Raw genomic sequence first — 22,480 nt, forward strand, 5'->3', positions numbered from 1 at the left:
GAAACGTTTTAAATTTGCGATATTGATGAATTCAGACTTTGTGAAGGCTTAGTTGTACTTGTTGCGAGTGGTATCAGAAGCCAATGCTTGAAACTTGGGGTCTCTCTCGTATTAAATGGTAGTAAGCCACGGATATTTGTTCAAGTTCACCAACATAAAAAGCGAAGAAAATTGCACAGAGAATTTGATTTCAAAAAATTCTCTTTCGATGCACAAGAACTCTCCTTCCAATAACTTCATCGGTCTAAACAGAATAATTTAAGAATGTCAACCAAATATTACCAAGTGGTCAGGGATTGGAATCGAACACAATGCTGAAATAACAGCAAAAAACGAAATAATTATCAAACGGACCCTAAGTGTTTCACTTCAAGTTCCAGAATGGAGATTTGTAAAGGGTGCTCACTGGCAGTGTTCTAAAAAGCCCCGTCTATAGTTTCGGAGTATATTTACTGTAATTGAAAATCAAAACTCATTATAAACAAGGATTGTAGTAGCATCTTGAACGTTGATTTACTATTTGACGTTTTTCAAATAACTGTCAACAAACGAGAAGTAACAGTTTGGATCATTTAGTTCCTTTGGTTTATCAACCTCTCATTTGTCTCAAAACATAACTATATTAATTATTCGTTTTAATGACAAGAGAAACTATATTAGTCATTTTGCTAATTGCAAATACTCATAAGTTGCAGCGGTGCAATCAGTATACAAGAAAAGAGTAGCAAAGTATCATCACCTCAGAGCCGGTATAGCCTTCTCTTCTTCGGTGATAACGAGCTTGCCCTCTGTGAACTCACAAGCTGCAATGGAAACACTGAGCTGCTTCTGCAGCTTCTTCACAACAAAAACCTGTGACTCTTCGCATATTGTTACGACAGTGCCCTTCCGGCCAAGCCGACCAGTCCGACCAGCTCGATGTGCATAATGAATTGAGTCAGTTGGCAAGTCCAGGTTGACAACAAGATCACACTCTGCCACATCCAAACCCCTCGCTGAAAGTTCATTTGTCACCAGGATTCTAACCTCCCCATTTTTAAACTTTTTCAGAGTTGTTGTTCTACCAAGTTTACCAAGATCCCCATGTAGCTCTGCCGCTACCATTCCACGAGCCTCCAGCTTGAAGACGGTATCTTTAAGCTGCTTAGTGTGGTTCATGAAGACTATAACAGACTTGGCATCGAGAGCATGAACACATCTTCTCAACGCATCAACCTTGTGTTGTATCTTTGTGACACAGTAGTAGTGTTTAAGAGATGGAGGTAGGCTCTGTATTGCAGACTGACCTTGCAAATTCTGGGATGGATCGGAATTGGTCGATTGTCCTGACAAATTAATGGGCCCCGTTGGAGAAATAGATTCAATGGACATGACTTTTTTGGCTTGGATGAGAAGTGGATCGTGCCCCCAGCTCCTGGCTGCCCGTATCACTGAGAATGGTACTGTGGCAGAAACCAAAACGGTCTGACGCTCAGCCCGCTTGGCAAGTGATCCTTTTGGTCCATGCGAGTCTCCAGTAGATTTCCTCCCAACATGTTCCAATATCCGGTGCATGTCCTCCCGAAAATTAAACGAGAGCAGCTGATCAACCTCATCTAAGACCAAGAAACGACAGCCGTGGGTGTGAAGCTTACCAGCTGCACTAATCTCCGAAAGCCTTCCAGGGGTACCAACAACAATGGAAGGTTTATTTTTCCTCAGCGCTTCTTCCTGCCTTGTTCGATTTGCGCCCCCAACAAGCTGCTGCACCACTTTTTTGTGTGCAGGCCCTAATATCTTCTCAAACTCCCTCACAATTTGCATACCCAGCTCCCTAGAAGGAGCCACAATTACTGCTTCTATATCTGTTTTCTTCCCAGGTTCACCATCGCCCTCAGATGTTCTCGTCTTTAGAGGGCCCACTTCAGAAAGGATGGGAAGAAGATAAGCCAACGTCTTTCCTGAGCCCGTGTAAGATTGAATTACAACATCATGATCTTCAAGAATTGTTGGAATTGCAGTGGCTTGAACATCAGTTGGAGTCTTGAAGCCTTCCTTCTCTAACCTCTCGATCAACAAAGGTGGAAGGCCGAGCTCAAAAAACGACTTCGCATTAAAGATACTCGAATCTATTTCAAGTGATCTGTGTGGCCCAGCTGCTTTCACTACATGGCTTCTAACCACCTTGGCTTTACTCTTCGGGACCTCTGTAAGCGACTTCAACACCTTGACTTCATTGATTTTCCCATTCTCCGGCGTTTCAAGATCGCCTTTGAAGCCAAGACTTGCAAGACTCAGACTACAAACACTTCTATGGAACCAAGCATTCCGAGAAACATGTGGAAACCTATGCAAGGAGAGAGACTCTCCAAAAATGAGCAACCTTGGCGAGATCAATGCTGGCATCTTTAATAGTCCCCACCAGTAATTACTAATCAGATACCAGCGGATTGAACTCAGAGCTGGATATTCGGATTTGAGAAGAAACAAGAATTACATGATAGGACCGAAACAAAATACGTATCCTGGACAGCGTACTAACAGATACTTAATAACTATCAGTAAACAGCTACTGAACCAAAACTCAGATCAGTAAAAAATATGGAAACACTTCATCTGACATTAAAACGAAATGGAAAATGAACCATACCAACAGATTAGTAATCTTAAATTAGTACGAATTTACGAAAACAGCATCGGAATTAGAAATTTCATGACCAAATTTAACATATCTAGCATCTATATACTACATAATCCATGAAAAATTTGAAATAATGGAAGCTAAAAGAATCAAAACAGATAAATGTGTCCAAATATTAAATTTTGTTCTTCCGAATTTGACAACACAACAGATGAGATTAGAATTACATTTACAGCTGCAAATATATATACAACAAACAGAAAACAGAAGCAATTCAGCAATTCAGCAACACAGCGAAGCTCAACTCAGAGCAGATTAGAAATCAAACCCTAAACTAGAAATGGAGAAATACCTTTTGTGGGTAACGGGTTACGTCGTCGGAATGGAAGGCGCCTAGGAAGAACTGAGGAAGAAGAAGAAGATAGGAAGGGCGGAAGAAACTGATTCAGACGACAAGTTCCACTTGAGAAAGGGTTTAAGAGGGGGACTGCGGGAGGAGAGCTGCTGGGTTTACGGATGAGGTTCTTCTACGGTTATGAATGGCTAAGGATGGGCTTGGTGACTTGGGTCAGCTGGGCTTCCGATCCTAAAAATACTATGAAAATAAATAGGGTGGTTCTTTGTACATCAAAGTTTCGTCTCAAGACACTTTGGTTTCTTTTCGAAACACTATGGATGTCCAAAGAGAATAACTGGTTTCCTTAAGAAATTATTGAGCCATTTGTGGTAGTTTTGTATTGATTATAGAGTCATTTTTAAAAATAAAATTAATAAATGTTCAGAAACAAAACTTGAGTATACAAAGAACCATTCCTGAGTAAATTATGGTGTGGATGGAGGTTTTGGGCTACTTGGGGAATATCCAAGGTCATTCATTTTGAGTTCAACAACATCAGTAGGCAAGCCGGATCCCCTCCGGATCCAAAGGAACTGAGTCCAAAAATCAAATGATTTAGGCCATTGAAATTTGATCCAACGGTCACAATTATTATAACTTTTAGAAAGCCACATGTTTGTAGTCGTTAAATCAAATTTCAATCGTCCGGATCATTTGATGAGTGGGCTCAGTTCCTTTGGGTCCAGAGGGAATCCGGTTCCAATAGGCAGGGGATAGAAAAAGCTTTGTTGGCAGTTCCCTTTGTCAACCCTTTAGCAACAAGGCACCCAAATGTCAATGCCTTAATCTGGATCCACAGATAAGTGTTTGAGATGTGGTTTTGTGTGGAAGCAACATCGAGTAGAAAGTGTTTGGAATCTATCACATTGATTAACATGTCTTGTTTTGCTAGAGAAATTGTCGCTTATCCTCTCTAACAAACGAGGCCACAAAATATATTCATAGACTAAATTGATTTAGTTGGAATTTAGAATTATGAGGTCAAATTAGTGAAACGATTAAAACAAATAAACCATTTTGATATTCAACCTAATTCGGCCTTAGGCCAATACGACATTCGGCGGCCTTGAGCCATTGATATTGTGCCCACTCTAAATATTTGGAATATTTGAATAAAAGTAACAAACTAAAATAAAGGCAAATGGCACTTTGCTGTCAAGGTTCTAGAACAAGTTGATCTGCGAAATAATAAAGGAAATAGAGAAATATAATAATCCTAGCAATTTAGTCCTACGGGTTCCTATCATGGAAGGTCATTTCGCATTATCATTTTCTCTTTTATATGTTTATCTTAACAAATTAAAAGATAATTAAAGGAAAAAAAATAAAGAACAAGACAGGTGCAGACGCTACCTTTGTATTATAAGTTTATAATTACTTTGGTTGTTCCATGTGCATGTAATTGGAATAATGAAGAAAGTTCACATTTCACTATAAAATTAATTAGCGATATGAAGAATAGTTCAATTTCTTATACGCAGATACAAGATTTTTTTTTTTTTATGTGAGATTCATCCTCAATAATTAGGCCATTGACAAAAAATGACAATAATTCTTGTGATATCAATAAACTTCTCGTTGTTGTAAATATTATTTATTATGCGGTTATTCATTTTTAAATCAATATGATATATGTAATTAGTTAAAAAAAATTATGTAGATTCTAAGCTCTTTATAATCTCTTTTTTTCTCTGTACTTTTATGCTTTAGTTTGAACACTTGCAAAGTGGTTAAGCAACAACCACATACATTATTATTTTGTTCTCTGTATCAATAATTAGTTAGTGTTTGGTCAAAGCAGAATGGAATCATCACTCAGCTTTCCATACATTTTTTTTTCTTTTTTTATAATGTCAATAAAATTCCTCCTTCCATGCTTACAAGTGTGGCATGTTAAGGCAAGAAAAATATGTGCCTCCCTACCTACCTCAAAACATAGATCATTCTTTTCTTTCAAGTTACGTACAAAACATCTTCATGAACTTTTAAGCCAAGCTCAAACAATTTCCTTCTTTTATTTCCTAAGAAGAAGCCAACAATATCTTACATACTATAGGTTCAAAGACTTGTGAAATCAACAACAGGAATACACATTCAGCAAGCACGATCTGATATTGGTGCTCGGTTACTTGACATGATCATTATTCTCAACAACGCCTTGATATGTTTGAGAGTTTATTGTCTGATATTAGATACTCTCAATCATAGTTAGTAAATTTGAGTATAATATGCGTATTACACACACATGTACGTATTTTCTTAAATTACTTTTGTTTTTCCGCACACGTCTTAATGATTCGTTGAATTACATATTTTTTTAAAACTCTAACATGGTCAACACCATAGTTTGCCAAACAATCTGCCACCTGATTTCCTATACAATAAATGTGAGAAAACTAAATATGCATAGAAGATAGAATGGTACAACAATTTGCCAATCAACTGATAAATGCCAAGGCACCTGAGAAGATCCATTAAAAAGAAAATGTATTATCAAAGAAGAATCACACTCAATCCAAAGAGAATGCCAACCCCTCTCCAAAGCCATATAAACATCATGAATAATAGCTTTAAGTTCTGCCTCCGAGGCACTATTAATGCCAAAAAAATCCTGCAAAGTATCCAAAACAATGACCAAGTGGTCACGGAAAAATACCACCCAAATCAGCCGGAGAACCACACCGCCAATGTTAACTTTAACTTAAAAAACACAAGGAAAAAGTCAAAGAACCTTGTGAATTCTGTGCATCTTTGAAGGACTTCCATGCACTCGAAGCACACTAAGAATGCAAAGCTCATCAACTAAGTATAACATAAAAACCCATAGCCCAAGAATTCACCTCACAAACATGCAAGCGAATTGCCACTAACCAACTGTAAACTTTTTTCCTTCAAAGCTGAAAATTTTTAAGCTTGCCAAAGTGAGTAAAAACTTGTCTCAATCATACCCCCACCATAATAACAAATGTTGAGTACTGAAACCACGCCTAAAAGGATAACAAAAAAAAAATATTGGAGAATAACATAAAAACTTGAAATAAGGCTAACACCTTACACCAAATTGCTAAAGAAAATGAGCACATCGATACAAAAGAGAACCCTCGGTGAAGCAAATTAGTAAAGGATAATGCTTTTGTCTCCCTAGAGGGGACTTGCTCGTCCCTCCATATATGATTAACGAACCTTTACAATCCGAACATCATAATCAGAACCATTCAATCTCTTTATCATCATCTAAAGATTGTATTTGCAAGAAATAATCAATTTGAAGATCGTTTAGTCACCCACATGTATAAAACAAATGGACGGTTAATCATGAAGTTGCTGCTTGGTACCAAAACCGTTGATTGGTTTAATACACATGGATGACTAAACAATCTTCACATTGAATGATTTTTTGCATATACAATCTTTAAATAAATATAAAAAGAATGAATGGTTCCGTTTACGATATTCGAACTTTAAATGTTTGTTAATCTTAAATGAAGGGACTAGTCCCCATAATAAGGGGACACAATCATATTCCATTAGTTAACTATAATTCATTACAAACCGTTGAAGCGTCTATATATATATTAATTCATTACAAACCGTTGAAGCGTCTATATGTATTAATTCATTACAAACCGTTGAAGCGTCTATATATATATATATATAGCCAGAACAAGTAGACGTCGAAACATAAATCCAATTAAACAAAGGGGAATAAAAAATTAAAAACAAAAACAAAAATATACCAACTCTTCCAAAAACTGCCAGAATATATACAAGCAACGGCAAATTTTCTTTTGCAATATTCTACTATATCTTTTAAAGCATATTTTTATTTGAGACGTAATTACACAAACACTTAATTAAACACTTAATTAAATATTAATCTCCAGCTTGTATTGTATCTAAAAGGCAGGCAAGGCAATCCATTCAATCCTTCCTCTTGTTCTTCTTGAACATGATGAACGACCAGCAGCCGCTACTCTTGCGCCTGCAATTATTCAAGCAGAAAAACACCATTAAGAAAAAAACCAGATAAACTAAGGACAAAAAATTAGGATGAGTTGAATATTCTGTGGTGCGTTGGACTAAAGATTGAAAGTGATGTGTACATTTTGTCACCCATTCGATCATTCGAACAGTCCATTTATAAGTCATGGTGCTACTAAATATAAAAACATCTATATACATACATATATATATATATATATATATATATATATGCCTCAAAATTGTTATATAACGTTACATAATGTTACATATTATAAGAAAAACACTTCAAACTCAAAATTTTACAAAAGCAATTGGTATAATACAAAAGGAATTTCTTGCACTAAGGCGGCATATGAGTTTAATTTTAATATGTAGGAATCAGACATTCGAGTTTAATTTTTATAATCCTAGTTTTAAGAATCAATACAACAAGTTAACGGGGTCCCTAAAATATATATTTATTTTATTTATAAAACTTATAGTCATTAGGATGTTTGTACTAATTTAAATTTTTTGTAGGCCCTACCTTGAAATTTTTCATAAACGAAAAATATCTGACCATGGTTCTAAAAATACTAGAATAATATATAGTTTTGTAAACGTCACAACAATTTTGTAATGGTGACAAATTCTAGAAGGCCCCCTTACCCAAAACTTGCACAACTTGTGCACCAAACAATCCTTTGTATATATCTTTCAATATTAGTCATGACATTTGGCAAATCAGCTTCTAGAATGTTAGTGAGATACATGCAACTCAACCACTCTCACACGTTTTATGGCTTTACTTTCTTTGCTTTTCCCCTTTCTCTCTTTCGTTAATGGAGACTTTGATATTTAGGAAATTTAGATAAACTTTCCCCTTCACCCAAAATTTCTAAATGTTGACTTAGAGGAATTTGGCATGCACTGGAGCAATCGATATTGTATGACAATAATCTAACGGCCAAGAATCTCACTGTATAACGACTCGTACTAAAAATATCCCAATTTAAATAGGTTTTGGTTTATAAGTTTTTAATACTTTTCTCATGAAATCAATAAACTCAAGATTCCCATGTTTCATCAAGAAAAATGACTTGCTCTGCAATTTTAAGACAATCATGGAAATAAGGAAGACGAAATGAAGACATAACTAAAAATTAAAGAGAATAGTTTCCAAAATAAAATATAATAAATTAACTTTCCTTTATCGTTCTAATTCGCTAAAAAGTGTTACAAATACCAATTTTATAAATTAAAATTTAGATTAGATTAAATTAAAATATCGTTGGAATGAAATGAAACTCTATGGTAAAATTGATAACATACCTGCTGTTGCTTCTGCTGCTACGACTACTGCTGCTGCTGCTGCTGCCACTGCTTTTCATGCTTCCACTATTGATACTAGAAACACCACTTTCACTCCTTTCTGATACAGAAACTCTCTTCATCTTCCACCATTCATTATCCACACCCACTCCCTTCACAGATCCATCCACCCCCTGAGGCTTTGGAGACACCTTCGCACTCATATTATTGCTATTTGCACCCACCGCCAAACACTCACCCTTCTTCTTAATGCTCTTATTGTTCTTCTTCTTACCCCCCAAAGAAATTGGCAAAACCATCTTCAAAAGAAACCCCCCACTATCTATACTCCCACTCCTCATCACCATTTTCTTCCTCTCACCATTGTTCTTCCTTTCGTTTACGCTTCCGTTTCCATTTCCCCTCCTGATCATCAAGTTCTCAGTACTTCTATTATCATCTTCTTCCTCTTGATCTCGATCTTCTTCTTCACCACCCATTGTCCTATACTTATGCTCAACGAGATCCTTCAGTGAAAGCTCATAGCATGGCTCGGGCATGTTCTTCACCATCTCCATCAGCTCCCTCTGTCCTCTGGCAATCGCTTGTGTTCTCGAAGTCGGGGAAAGACTCCGGTAGTTGTTCACGCGGTTCGTCGTCTTCCACAACGGCGGCGAGTCAGACTCATCAAAGGGGGCGGCAGGAGTAGTTTCGACGTTGATACGGGCGTCCATGCTGTTCCAACTCCTGTAGTTTGCATAATTTTGAGCAGTTTTCTGAGCCCGGGAAGCGTAATTTACGGCCTGCCAAGAATCGTAGGTTGTTGTGTCCCCTTTAATTTGGTCGTCGGCGCTGCTGTTGAAGAGGAAAGGGTGTTCATGTGTGTTTGTGTTGGGATCAAGCATGGTGTTTGTTTCCTGGGAAAATTTTGAGGGGAAAGGGAAGGAAAGTGATGGAAGAAGAAAGAAAATGGGGATTGTGTGAAGGGTAGGGTTGTTGTAGTTAGTGTGCTTGAAGCAGGGATTGCCAGGTGGGTGGGTGCTGGGAGTTATCACCGACCCTTTTTTTTTTTTTTTTTTTGTTGGTGTATTTGTGATTTTCTTGGCACCCAAGTTTTTAATGGGGATATCACGGCAGGGGGTCAAGGGGTTCTAGATGGGGGCTGTGCTGGGTGGATGTGATTACCTTACTTGTCCTCTCTATATTTTCTCTTTGTTTGTTCCTTTCTCTTTTGTCTTTTGAGGAGGAGCTAAGATGCTAACTTATTAGGCTTTTAATTCCTTTTTTCTCTACTAGATTTGTAGGCTATTTATTTCAATAAAATATTGCACTTTAAAAAAAAAAAAAAAATCGGTTTGAGCAGTACATTATTTTTTGGGTCGTTTTCTTCACACCTCATATTTTGTTGATTACATCTCACATACTTAATAAATCCTACTTTTACCTTTTAAATTAAAATTTATCTTAATGCACCCCACATTTTTTCCAATACTACCCTCACACCCACACTCTCAATATACACCTAACGCTCAAACTCTTTATCAACATCTAGGTTTATGTCAATTAAGTGTTTTGTTTTCTATCAATTAGGGATTTTAAGTTTCGTATTTGAAGAAATTGGATCAAAACCATCGAATGCAAACCAAGTTTTGCAAAAAATAGAATAGTGCCTTTGCAATCTTAGCAAGTGAATTCAAAAGATTGTTCAAGAGAATTTCGGAAGTGCCTATCATCATCAAGTCATCACACTGAAGACTATTACTTCTATTGGTTCGAGTAAGGAGCAATAATGTGAGAATTATGACAAGTTGCCCTAAGTTGCTTCATAAGGCTTTCAATATTTGCTTTCTGTACATGCCCAACAAGCAACAGCAAACTCCACCATATCAAAAACAAACCCGTTCACTTTTCTCTGAAGAGATTTTAGCCAATCAAAGAAATATCATAAACACAAACTGATATGTGATAAATGACATTGCATTGAATTGTGTCGTTGAGTTCAATAGCAGGCGAGAGTGGCTTCGAGAGCTTGAAAAAAATAATATACACTAAAAATGATTTGGAGGTGTATTCATAATCTTATGGGGGCTAAACAGTCTTTTTGTATTATAGTATATAAGTAATATTTTATGTGGGGTGCATTTAACAATATGTGGGGTGCTAATAGAAAAACCCTATTTTTTTATGTACTCAATTTTAAGTCAAGTTCTTTTAATATTTGCATCTACATGATATAATTATTATTTCAATCGTCAAATAGTGATTGTGTTAAATACATAAATTCATATAAATTATATCTTACCGTTAAATAGTTATTGTATTAAATCATGTAAGTATTATAGTCAATCTCGAGAATTTGAAGAATCTTAAAAAGTTTAATTCCAATAAGAATTAATTAATTTTAAAATTCAGAAACCTAGAAAAAGGAAGAGTCACTAAGACAAGAGCTAGGTAAGCAACCGTTGGAGCAGAAGTTTCCACCCTCCCCCTAATGAGCAAGTAACTTTCCTCCTCCCAGATACGACGAGACTAGGCCGGTCAAGAGATAGGAGATGACCATCTAGTTATAGCTCTTATTATCTTAGTTGCTTTTTTAAAATGTGAAGGATTTTTTTTTATGAATTTGAGGGATTTTATAGTGAAATTTAGGCTTTAAGAAGTCAAGTCCCCCTCTCCTATATTTTGAGGGAGTCTATTCAAATCTGCATAGAGTCTACGAAAGTTCCTTAAAACTTTCTCAAACCCCATGAAAGGTCGTTTTATTAACACCACACATCAACAATATATGAGATACCACTAAACAACCAGTCCATGAATTTATAACTTAAAATCCTTCAAAATTTAATTGAGTACACCTCAATTTATTTTATATTAGAATATCGCTCCAATCAAAATATATTCATTTTTTCAATGATACAGTTACAAGAAGAGGTTATGAATTTACGCTAAGCTACACAATTAGAATGTTATAATAATTTAGTGTCGAACTTACTATCCACGAGAGTCTAACACAAAACTTAACATTTTATTTATTTTCTGAACAAGTAATATTAGCTACACTAAGGGGTGGAGGAGTGAACTAAGCATCACAACAGACAAGTCATAATAATGTGTTTTAAATTCTTCTTTTGCGAGAATCAAATATAAAACTTTTTACTTACAAGTAAAGACTACTAAACCGTAATACTAAGTGATTAAAAACGTCACACTTTAAGACCAGAGAAATAAGCTTGAATTGTAGTACTAAATGGTGGAGATAGCTGTGTACATTTGGATGGACTGAAATGAGCCGCATGTCCCATTCCTTTGTCTTAATTTATTATTTCTTGACTTTTTGGTTTCGTGTTTTGCTACTATAAATGATATCCTGTAACGTCTATATATATCTTAAAGTGGAGTTTATTATAGCTTGATTAATCTAATCATACTATAATTTTGTTGTTGCCTTTATAAAAAGAAAGAAGGAAAGAAATAAAGGGCAAATATCAAACAGCAAAAGCTCCTTCTGCCTGCTTAGTGCCTTGTAATTATATTGTCTGATTAGACAAACTTGGAGGAGGAGAGGTCCTTGCTTTAAGTTTCACCCTTCCTTTTAAGGCTTTACACGTTTCTCCACTTTTTGTGACTAACTACTAACCTGGCCCCACTTTCTTTAATATAATAATCTCCCTTTCTTCTCACTCCTGAATTGGCTCCAGAAAACATGAGAGCCAAATACTTTTTTATTATCTAAATTATCTATAAATAGTATTTTCTTTTGTAAATTAAAAGATAGCGACAAAATTATTTAACTTTTTACTACAGAAAAAATGTTATGTAATAATGTAATTTTATAAAATTAAATTTTGTTTTTTTTAATCTCATGTAGATATGATTTTAGTATATATTTAATATTAAAAGAATAAAACAAAAATTCTCGAGTAATTCTATTTTTGTCATCTAAATATATCATACTAATATTCCATCTTATATTGCAATTGAGGTAGACATCCACATCGATTAAAAAAAATCCTATGTTAAGGTGGATATTTATAATTTTACATCAATGATTTTACTAATAAAATTATTAAAAAATAAAAATGAAACCTACTTGCTCATGTTTTTGAGAAATTTTTTGAGGTACCGGGTACCCCAGTTGAGTTGGTGTTCCTAACGAATAAAAGTTTGACATGTAATTATCCAAGTTTTTAATTAAGAAAATGTCAAACTAGCATTTTTTTTGTTAACAAATTTTCTAATTTACCCCAAACCCTAACAAAAATTGAGAATAATCACCCTCAGCAGCACCACCCACCCAGTGCCGCCAAGAACTCAGCCAAGACAATCACCCACCTCAATCGAAGTTGATAATTTTCACTGGAGAATGTCGAAGTTGATATTTTCACTGGAGACTGATCGACGACACTCCGACCTTCAAATTAGATGTCGCCGACCTCCGATCAAAGCGCGAGGGTGGTCGCAGGCAACTTTTAGGATCTTTCTCCGACGTAAAGGAGGAGTAGAGTAAAAAATTGGAAGAGAAGGAGATAGAAAGAGAAAGGGAGAGGGAGAGAGAGAGAGAGAGAGATAGTGACGGCAAGGGGAGACGGAGATGGGTGGGGGTGGGGTGAAGGTCGGAGACTCAGGACGACAATCTGGGTTCAACGGTTTTGTAACTTTTTATGTTTTTTTTTCTATATAATTATTTTCTGAAAATGTTTTTGTGTCGGGTGTCCATTGGTGGGGAGCACCAGCTGTCCTGAGTACCCAATACCCATAAAAATTTCTCCACGTTTTCAACCTCACCGCTGGGCCGAACACCTTTGTCACCAACTCCAAGTTTGCAATTTCAATGGTTTATGCTTTCTAGCCGAACTTTGAAATTTCACTGGAATTATCTTCTGTTTGACTCAGATTAGTTGGAAGAATGAAGCGTACACAGGAGTTGAACGTATAAGGTTTAAGCAACAAAAAAAATTTAAAAAAAAAACCAGAAATTCTACCTAGGTTGATACTTAAACTTCAGTATGTGTATACTAAATGCGATATAATAAGATGATAATAATAGTATTTATTGAAAAATCTCTCTTCGAACTCCTATTTCACGTTTTCTCTCTTCTTCTCACATTCTTATTTTAAAAATAAAAATAAAAAATATTCACAAACACGAAGTGTGTATACATTTGCTAATTTTATTTAATAAATGAGAAGGAAATTGAACCATTTACATTGGCTTGAGTAAAATTCTCTTTACAACTTAGATTATAAGTTATTAGTAAATGCCCAAACATAAAGTGTATGTGAAATTTTTTATTTTTGTTTTTAAAATTGAAGGAGGGAGAAAGAGAGTGAGAAAGAAGGTGGGCGTGGGGTGGGCTTGGGGCGAGGATGAAAGAGGCTTTTTTTTTTTTTTTTTTAATAATTAGAGATGGTAAAATCATCAGTAAATGAGGTTTAAACAAAAATAGCAAAATTCCATTTTGTGATATTACGTTACTGCCCTTAACTTTTTTGTTGTGATAGAAGACTCAATAGTCGTTATACCCAATAGGATTATATTAATATGTAATTTAGATTAGTATGAGTTTAATTTATTTTTATTTGGGCAATATTTTAATCTAAAATGCAAGAAATTTTAGGCTTTTAGGAATTTTATCTATTATATAATCATCCAAGATATTTCATCAAGTAGTCATACTTCTATTTTCTTGAAAAGGGAGATTTTAAGTTTTTACGTTATATAAGCGATATTGAGAGAGAAGAAATTGAACTCATGTGGTGCTAAATATTCTTAATTAAACTGAACTCTAGGTTCTGCAAAGTGAAGTTAGATATGAATAAATAAATTGGCCGAACAAAAGAGGAGGCGAAGTTAAGTTAAAGATTTTTTTTCATATTATTATTTTATTTTGAATTTACTATTATTAGGGAAAATTGAGAGAGTTTGAAAAACTGTTACAATAACGAGATATGAGAGTTTCGAACCTAGAGTTAACGCAAGGATAAAAATCTAACACCTTATTTACTAAGATATTGAACCACATGCAAGTAGTTAAAGATTTAGGTGAGGGTATCTTCTATGCATTATTTTTTTTTGAGTGCAAGTAGTTAAAGATTTAGGTGAGGGTATCTTCTACGCATTATTTTTATTTTTTGAGAGAAAAAAAAAATAATGCATAGAAGATACCTGACTTGAAAGTTAAAATAGTGCATATGTTGCATAGGTTTAAACAACTTTCGAAAGTTCAAATAGTCAATGGTTCAAATAATCAATTAAGCTTCTAGTCCTTATTTTTTCTCTCTTTCTTTTTCAACAAAAAAAATTTCAGAACTAATTTTTGTTTTGATTGGATAGTTTCATTGACCCAAAGAGATCAGTGTGGATTTCAAAGGTACTGAATTATACTGTTGCATTTCCTCTTTGGGATGATCTTTATTCTTTTATTTGCAAATATATTATTACCGTTAAAATTTCATAATAGGAATCGTTCAATTTCTAACTCTTCATTAAAAGATTATCTCTACAAAAAATCATTTGAACTGAACATCATTTTCCGAATATACCAAATGAATCAAATGTTTATGTATCAAGTAACATATTAATGATGAACTGTCTATTTATTTAATATATTTAGATGACTAAAAAATCTCAAATTCAAATAATTTTTTTTTTGAAGTATGATTTTCAAATGAAGATTACGATATTGAACCAGTTATAAAGTTTACATCTTTCATTGTGAGTTTGTGACGGTACCACTAAGCAAGAAGAACCACAGCAGTCGAGTCGTGCATGGCTAGCAAATACGTGGCTTCTGATTAAATTTTTCGTAGTGTCACCTCCACATATGCAATGAGGATTACACAATTTTATCTCGTAAAAATAATGCTAATAAATGATACTAGCCTTCGTTCACACGCATGCATAAGACATTTTTTAAATTACGACGTGCTACAAGCGACTTACACATTTTAGATGTATTTATATGCATAAATTGACAAAAAAAAAAGTCAAATATTTGAAGTAAATGAATAATCTTAGATCATACTAGAAGAAACCCCTTATAAACCAATTAAAGCAGCTGAATTCATATAATAAAATCGGTCTCTATACAAATTACATTAAGAATAGAGAAAATAACATTTAATAACCAATTGATTGAATTACATTATTGCTAGCCCATTGTGAGGCTAAGCCCACTCATTTCCTCTTAGTGTAGATAATATCATTTGTTAAAAAAAATAATAATCATTTGACAACTAATTTAATCACATTATTATTGACACATCCTGACCTAAATCAGGGCATGCTGGCCATCATATGGGAGTGACGTAACCATGTGCACAATGTGGAAACAATAGAGATATAAGGGAATTGCAAAGGAATAAAACCAAACTACCAACAGAACTAGTTAAGATAGAGTGCTAGTGAGATATTAAGTGTGAAATACATAACCAGAACATAAATAGTCTAAGTGCAGTCAAGCAAGATAAGTACTAAGAATACAACACCCGAGGGTGATCCTACATGGTGATGTTCTGTCTAAACCCCCGTCAGAATCCTTGTGATCCACCAAATCACTTCTACTTAAAACCTGGAGGGGCGCAAAACAGAAAGTGTGAGTGGGCAAAAACAAAGCTTTTCAAAATCATTTCATTTCTCAAAAGTTCTAACCCCTCGTCATAAAACCTGTATAATTTTCCCAAAAAAATAGAATATATATATATATATATATATATATATATATCCCAAAACCATGCTCAGAAAACGATATTCATAAGTATGCCATGCCAAAGTATCTCAATGCAATGCTATAGGTAAACCATGCAAATTATATAAATATCAAATATCGTATCAACCAAATCTCTCTAACTCAAACTGCACTGCTGAGTATATAGCTTATAACCAATCTCAATCATATCAAATCAAATCTTGCACACAAGTCGGAACCACCTACATTGATCTGTATGACAAGACTAGATATAAAGTAAATATACTCTAGTGCTACGATCACGTGAAGACTGTGTGAATGATCGCGGGTCACCTACGAGTCGGAACCATTTATAATGGTCTGTACGACAAGCATGTGCACCTAACTTGGATCCAAGGTGAGCATATGGTACGGGAGGTGAATATCACGTGAAGGACTATGCACTAACTCTGGGCGGGAGCCTTAACACCGGGGTACAAGTTTATGAGCTCTCAAGACATTACAACATATCTCACATAACCGAAACAATCTCATACCTTTGATTTATGAACTTACTTGACACTTACATGTGCGTCCGCAGCACCAATCATGAATGTATGCAACTACTAATGCATAATTAAAATAGATAGATACTTGGATGGCATTTCCAAAACATATATTCATTTAAATTCATTTTCTGGGAAAAATCTCAAGTATATAGGTATATACAAAAAACCAAAAGCCCACTCACTGGTATGTCGAAGGGTCATAGCCCCCTAGCCTCGATTGATGGCGTTTGTCCTCAGGATAGGTCTCACCTATATGCGAAATAACTGAATAAACGTTATTTAAAGCACATAACCAAAACTAGGTAATAACTTCTCATACATTGCTCAAATGGGCTATTTCAATATACCACTATGATCTACTAAACCTCAGGAACATCCCCATATTTTTAGACAAAAATTTCGACGTCCCACGTGCCACCACGCGCCGAACAAGGCACGCCCAGACACGCTCTCACACACGGCCAACCCTTACGGAATCCTTAACCGCCGTTAGGGAATATTTAGCTAAAAATTAGAATATTCCGTTAAAACTAACCTGACACCCTTAGTTGCCGTTACGAATATTCCGTCAATATCGATGGAATATTCTCCTTACTTCTCCGGCGAATAGCCGGTCACCGGAAACTGGAAATTTGAAAAACCTTAATATCTTCTTCATTTCTCAACCAAATTTCACGAATTTTATACCAAAATGAAACTTAAGACAAGTAGAACAAATCCTTACTAGCTTTAGGACATAAAACTCACGAGATCTCGCCAGAAAAATCCACAATAACCGGCTACATCTGCAACTCACTATTCCCGAGCTTCTTGATTTCCAAAACGCCTTAACTCTCTTCTCCGAGATTTGAGGGAGTGATCTAAAGCTTCCTATAACCTCAAAACTCCCTGAAAACTACACATTTACATGTGCATGAACAGTGCATCAAATCGGGATTCGAGTTCTCACGATCCCGACATCCTCATGACCAACTAAGGGTACCAATGTGTTCCTGGGCTTGCAAGGAACACAAAACCAACCTTCAAGTCTTCGATCGTGAATGAAATGGATACTTGAAACTTGTCCGTATGATTATATGGAAAATGGGAAGAAAAATCGAAAGGGAGAGAGAGAGTCAACGGAATTGGTTGAGGGTGAGTGTATGTGGTCCAAATTGGGTCACCAACCAAAACAAATAAAACTTTAAAATTTGATTGGGTCCAAATAGTTGGGAAATGAACTTAATTTGTGCAAAACCTTAGCCCATTTACACACACTATCACCAAACACTCAAGGGCAATTTCGACAATTCACACTATCGAAAAAATAATAATAATAATTTGGGACGGGCTGTGACAATTATCCGCATGTGAAATACCTTTTTTATAACCAGCATTACACCCCTATTAAGATGTTTTGAACATGTTTAAAAATAGAGAAAATAATATTTAATAAACAACTGGTTAAATCACATTATTGCTAGTCTATTGTGAGGTTAAGCCCACCCCCTTCCTTTTAGTGTAGATAATATAGTTTGTTAAAAAAAAACAATCATTTGACAACTAATTCAATGTAATTTAATCACATTATTATCTGCGAAAGATATTTTTTATAACCAGCATTACACGCCTCTTAAGATGTTTTGAATGTGTTTAAAAATAGAGAAAATAATATTTAATAAACAACTAATTCAATCACATTATTGCTAGCCCTTTTTGAGGCTAAGCCCACCCCTCCACCTAAGTGTAGATAATATTGTTTGTTAAAAAAAAATCATTTGACAACTAATTTAATCATATTATTATCTGCGTGCGAAAGATTTTTTTTATAACCTACATTACACGCCTCTTAAGATGTTTTGAACGTGTTTAAAAGAGAGAAAATAATATTTAATAAACAACTGATTGAATCACATTATTGCTAGCCTATTGTGAGGCTAAGCCCACCCCCGTCTCTTTTAGTGTAGATAATATTGTTTGTTAAAAAAAAACAATCATTTGACAACTAATTTAATCACATTATTATCCCCGTGCGAAAGACTTTTTTTATAACTAGCATTACACATCTCTTAAGATGTTTTGAACGTGTTTAAAAATAGAAAAATTGAATCACATTATTGCTAGTTATTGTGAAGTACTAATTAAAAAAAACCACACAAAAATTAATTATTAAAAAAATACTATTAAAATGACAAAAATGTGTGCCTTATTTGATGCATTATTTTGGAATGTCTTTAAAGTTTTTTGTCTTGGGAGCATTTTTATCTAAATTTTTTGTTGAAACTTGGTGACATCAAAATCACTATTCAACTTTTCCATTGATTTTATATATAGAAGATGTTTGTACCATATTTAGGGTCTCCGTATTTAGACCTTGTATAAATACTCGGGGGACTCAAATGTAATTATGTAATAAATGAAGGGGCAAATATGTAATAAGTAAGGAGCCCTTATTCTATAAAATGACTTCTCACTCTCCTCATTAGGGGAGGTTAAGATTTAGGTCATGGGAAGAGAGAAAATAGGCTAGAGAGCACATTGCCTCTAACCTTATTGTATATTCACCATTCAGAGTGAAACAATATCAACATTAGTGTGGACGTAGCCCAAACATTAGGGTGAACAACGATACATCTTGTGTTATTTACTTTCTTGCAGATTCACGGTCGGATTTACGTTGTTCCAAGACCCTTCCGGTTTTGTGCATCAACATTTGGTGCCGTCTGTGGGAATCGACACGAAAAGCTATGTCGGTTCTCTCTTAATTTTTCACCTTCGTCGTGAATCTACAAAATCACAAAAAACCATCAACCAGTCTCATCTCTCTCTCCTCTCACTGACCCACGCTGAAGTCACCTCTTTGCTTTCCCTCTCGTCCGTTCTCTATGCTCTCTCTGCCACACTGAGAACACCACATCAGGCAAACCAAAAAACCCATCTCCAAAAATACCCAAATTCTCTGAAAGTTTCAAACTTTATGTTTCCCGGGAGCTTCTGAGATTGTTTCAGAAATACCCAAATCGTTGTTCTTTTTAGAAGCTTTTATCTTAAATGCTGAACATTTTGGTCTTGATGTTTGAGATTGATGACTCCAGTTCCTGTGTCAGGCGATATGCTGAGAAGTTCCTAAAGCATTCCATGCGTGTTGGAATAAGGATTGCAGAGCTCAACCAGGGAGCTGCAACACAAGATTAGTCATCAAATCAGCAAGATCACGCCCGATGCAAGTCCATAGGTTCTTGTTCTGGTTCGACGTCAATGAGATCATGGTTGATTTTCCGCCGTTCGTACATCAGCAAACACCATGAAGCAGCTCATCCACCGTCTGTCCCACGCCGCCAACTCCTCGCAGTATTGCCTCCTGCACTCCGCCTCGAACATGCCCCCTCACGTGACCTGCACGATCTCCTGAACTCGATCTCCGATGACCTGAGATCTTGGGAAGGGACACTAATGTACTGAAGGGCTTGCATGTCGAGATGCAATTCAAAAGGCTGAGCAAAATCCAGGCAATCACTTTGCCAATGATTTTGACCCCTCCCTACAAAGATCTTATTGCTCAGACGCATAATGGAAGCAGTTTGAAGTCGAAGAGACGATCAAACTCCGCAGAAATAATGTGTTTTATTAAGAGAAGATGTGTTCAGAAGATTTATGGCTCAAGGCAGCACAAATCCAACAGTGCTGAAGGTCTTTGGTTGTGCATCTTTTTTCAGTCCTTTGCTGTTTGGGAAATTTTTTTGATCCTTCTGATGCCTTCCCACTGTGGGAGTTTGAGTCGGATATCTTGTTGTCTGGTCTCAAAAGCTCTGGCCAAGACTGTATTGATTGGTTTCAAATAGAATGAGCAGGGTAACACCACTGACAACGAAAATGGTGAGAATATGCTCGAGTCGGAGGACCCCATACTAAAGAAATCAGAGGCGCAGTGGAAAGAGAAAAGAAAAAGCAAAAGGATGTCTGGTAATGGAGTGGGAAACAAAAGCAAAAGCAAAAAGCAAAAATAGGGAAAAAAGGGGAAAAAGAAGGAAAGAAGAATATCTCATCCTCATCTCTCTTGATCCGCCTCTGCAAAAACAAGGAAATGGCATTATTCCCTTGTCTGTCGTCTGCCAAAAGAAAGAAAAATAAAGAGAAAGGAAAAGGTAAAACATTCAGTATGCGCAATACGCACATGGAAAAATATCTGTAACAATCCGGTACGCAGTAGGTGCAGTACACACCAACGATCTGCAAATGCCGAAGCTTTTGTGTCGAAACCTTTGTTTTGAATGATGTGATTTATTTTTCTTATCTTTTGGAGACATATGTATAACCCCAACAAAGGGTAATCATAAATAAAGAAAGAAGGCAGCATGCCAAAAAAAAAAAAAACAGGGCCTAAATGTCGGCAAGCCCATAAGCCCAAAATAGTGGGCTGGAATGTTATGTGGAGGGCGAAGACCCATATACCCAAAAGAGCCAGGCCATATGGCTTCAAACTCCAACCTCCACCCCTCCACTTAAGGTTCACCCTCTATTATCACCAACCAGATGATCAAAAGTATATCCAGTACTCCAAAATTATTCGGCAGCCTGCCGCTATTATCACCAACTAGGTGATAAAAAATACGTCCAGTACTCCAAAATTATTTGACAGTCTGCCTCTATTATCACCAACTAGGTGATCAAAAGTACGTCCAGTACTCCAAAATTATACATGAGCATCACTCATGTCAATCATACATAAACATTCATGAGCATCATACATGTCAATCATACATATGAGCATTACACATGTCAATCATACATAAACATTCATGAGCATCACTCATGTCAACATCCATGAGCATCACTCATGTCAACATCCATGAGCCTCACTCATGTCAACATCCATGAGCCTCACTCATGTCAACCAACATAAACATTCATGTCAACCAGCTTCAAAGCTTCACTTTCAAAACTTTACCTACAAAGCTTCAGTGCATGGTATGCAAAGAATGCCTCCGAACAACCGCTACTTCGGCCCATACAGGGATTGAATTTGAAGTCTCTAGCCAACAGACTTTATTGACTGAAGACTTGGGGGGACTACATTGTACCATATATTGGGCTTCTACAACTGGGCTTCATGAAAAATACCTGGGGACCTAACCCATCACTTATGTATTGAGGAGCGGGCCCTTATTCTATAAAAGGGACTCCCTCACTTTCATTAGAGAACACCCATTATTCATGTATTGAGGAGCGAACCCTTATTTTATAAAAGGGACTTCATCACCTTCATTAGAGAGCATCGCCGCCAGCTGAGCAACCGCCTCGCCACGAGTATCACTCCTAACCCATCACTTATGTATTGAGGAGCGAGCCCTTATTCTATAAAAGGGACTCCCTCACCATCATTAGAGAGTATCGCCGCCTGCTGAGCAACAGTCTCGCCCGAGCATTAACTCTAGCCCATCATTTATGTATTGAGGAGTAAGCCCTTATTCTATAAAAGGGACTCCCTCACCATCATTAGAGAGCATCGCCGCCTGCTAAGCAATCGCTTCACTGCGAGCATCAACTCTAACCCATTACTTATGTATTGAGGAACGAGCCCTTATTCAATAAAAGGGACTCCCTCACCATCATTAGAGAGCATCGCAGCCTGCTGAGCAACCGCCTCGCCGCGAGTATCAACTCTAGCCCAATATTTATGTATTAAGGAGCGAGCCCTTATTCTATAAAAAGGACTCCCTCACCATCATTAGAGAGCATCGCCGCCTGCTGAGCAATCGCCTCGCCGCAAGCATCAACTATAACCCATCACTTATGTATTGAGGAGCGAGCCCTTATTCTATAAAAGGGACTCCCTCACCATCATTAGAGAGTATCGCCGCCTACTGAGCAATTACATCGCCGCGAACATCAACTCTAGCCCATCATTTATGTATTGAGGAGCGAGCCCTTATTCTATAAAAGGGACTCCCTCACCTTCAACACCTCAAATTGA

At 36.2% G+C, this 22,480-nt stretch overlaps 2 protein-coding genes across 3 annotated transcripts; both read right to left on the reverse strand.

Moving 5' to 3' along the window:
* Nucleotides 1–494: 494 nt before the first annotated feature.
* On the reverse strand, nt 495–3,201 carry LOC103444534 (DEAD-box ATP-dependent RNA helicase 47B). Of its 2 annotated transcripts, none has more exons than XM_008383481.4 (2): nt 2,973–3,201; nt 495–2,441 (listed from the first exon to the last, which is right to left on the reverse strand). In XM_008383481.4, exon 2 carries the CDS (start codon nt 2,383–2,385, stop codon nt 736–738), a length of 1,650 nt encoding a protein of 549 aa, XP_008381703.2. In that variant the 5' UTR covers nt 2,386–2,441; nt 2,973–3,201; the 3' UTR covers nt 495–735. The 2 variants fall into 2 exon arrangements, with proteins under 2 accessions (XP_008381703.2, XP_017190768.2); XM_017335279.3 differs by having other exon boundaries at nt 495–2,410; nt 2,973–3,165.
* A 3,529-nt stretch (nt 3,202–6,730) lies between these two features.
* Nucleotides 6,731–9,549, reverse strand: LOC103444535 (uncharacterized). Its single transcript, XM_008383482.3, has 2 exons — nt 8,313–9,549; nt 6,731–6,999 (listed from the first exon to the last, which is right to left on the reverse strand). The coding sequence occupies exons 1-2, from the start codon at nt 9,194–9,196 to the stop codon at nt 6,939–6,941; spliced, it is 945 nt and encodes a 314-aa protein (XP_008381704.2). The 5' UTR covers nt 9,197–9,549; the 3' UTR covers nt 6,731–6,938.
* Nucleotides 9,550–22,480: the final 12,931 nt, after the last annotated feature.

This window comes from Malus domestica, chromosome 10 (assembly GCF_042453785.1).
Source record: "Malus domestica chromosome 10, GDT2T_hap1".
Classification (NCBI taxonomy): Eukaryota; Viridiplantae; Streptophyta; class Magnoliopsida; order Rosales; family Rosaceae; genus Malus; species Malus domestica.

Excerpts from the sequence above, each read along its gene's own strand:
- LOC103444535 (XM_008383482.3), bottom strand. The coding sequence starts at position 9,196 with ATGCTTGATCCCAACACAAACACACATGAACACCCTTTCCTCTTCAAC. Across the intron at positions 7,000-8,312 it reads AGCAGCAGAAGCAACAGCAG|GCGCAAGAGTAGCGGCTGCT; the intron begins GTATGTTATCAA and ends GAATAATTGCAG.
- LOC103444534 (XM_008383481.4), bottom strand. The coding sequence starts at position 2,385 with ATGCCAGCATTGATCTCGCCAAGGTTGCTCATTTTTGGAGAGTCTCTC.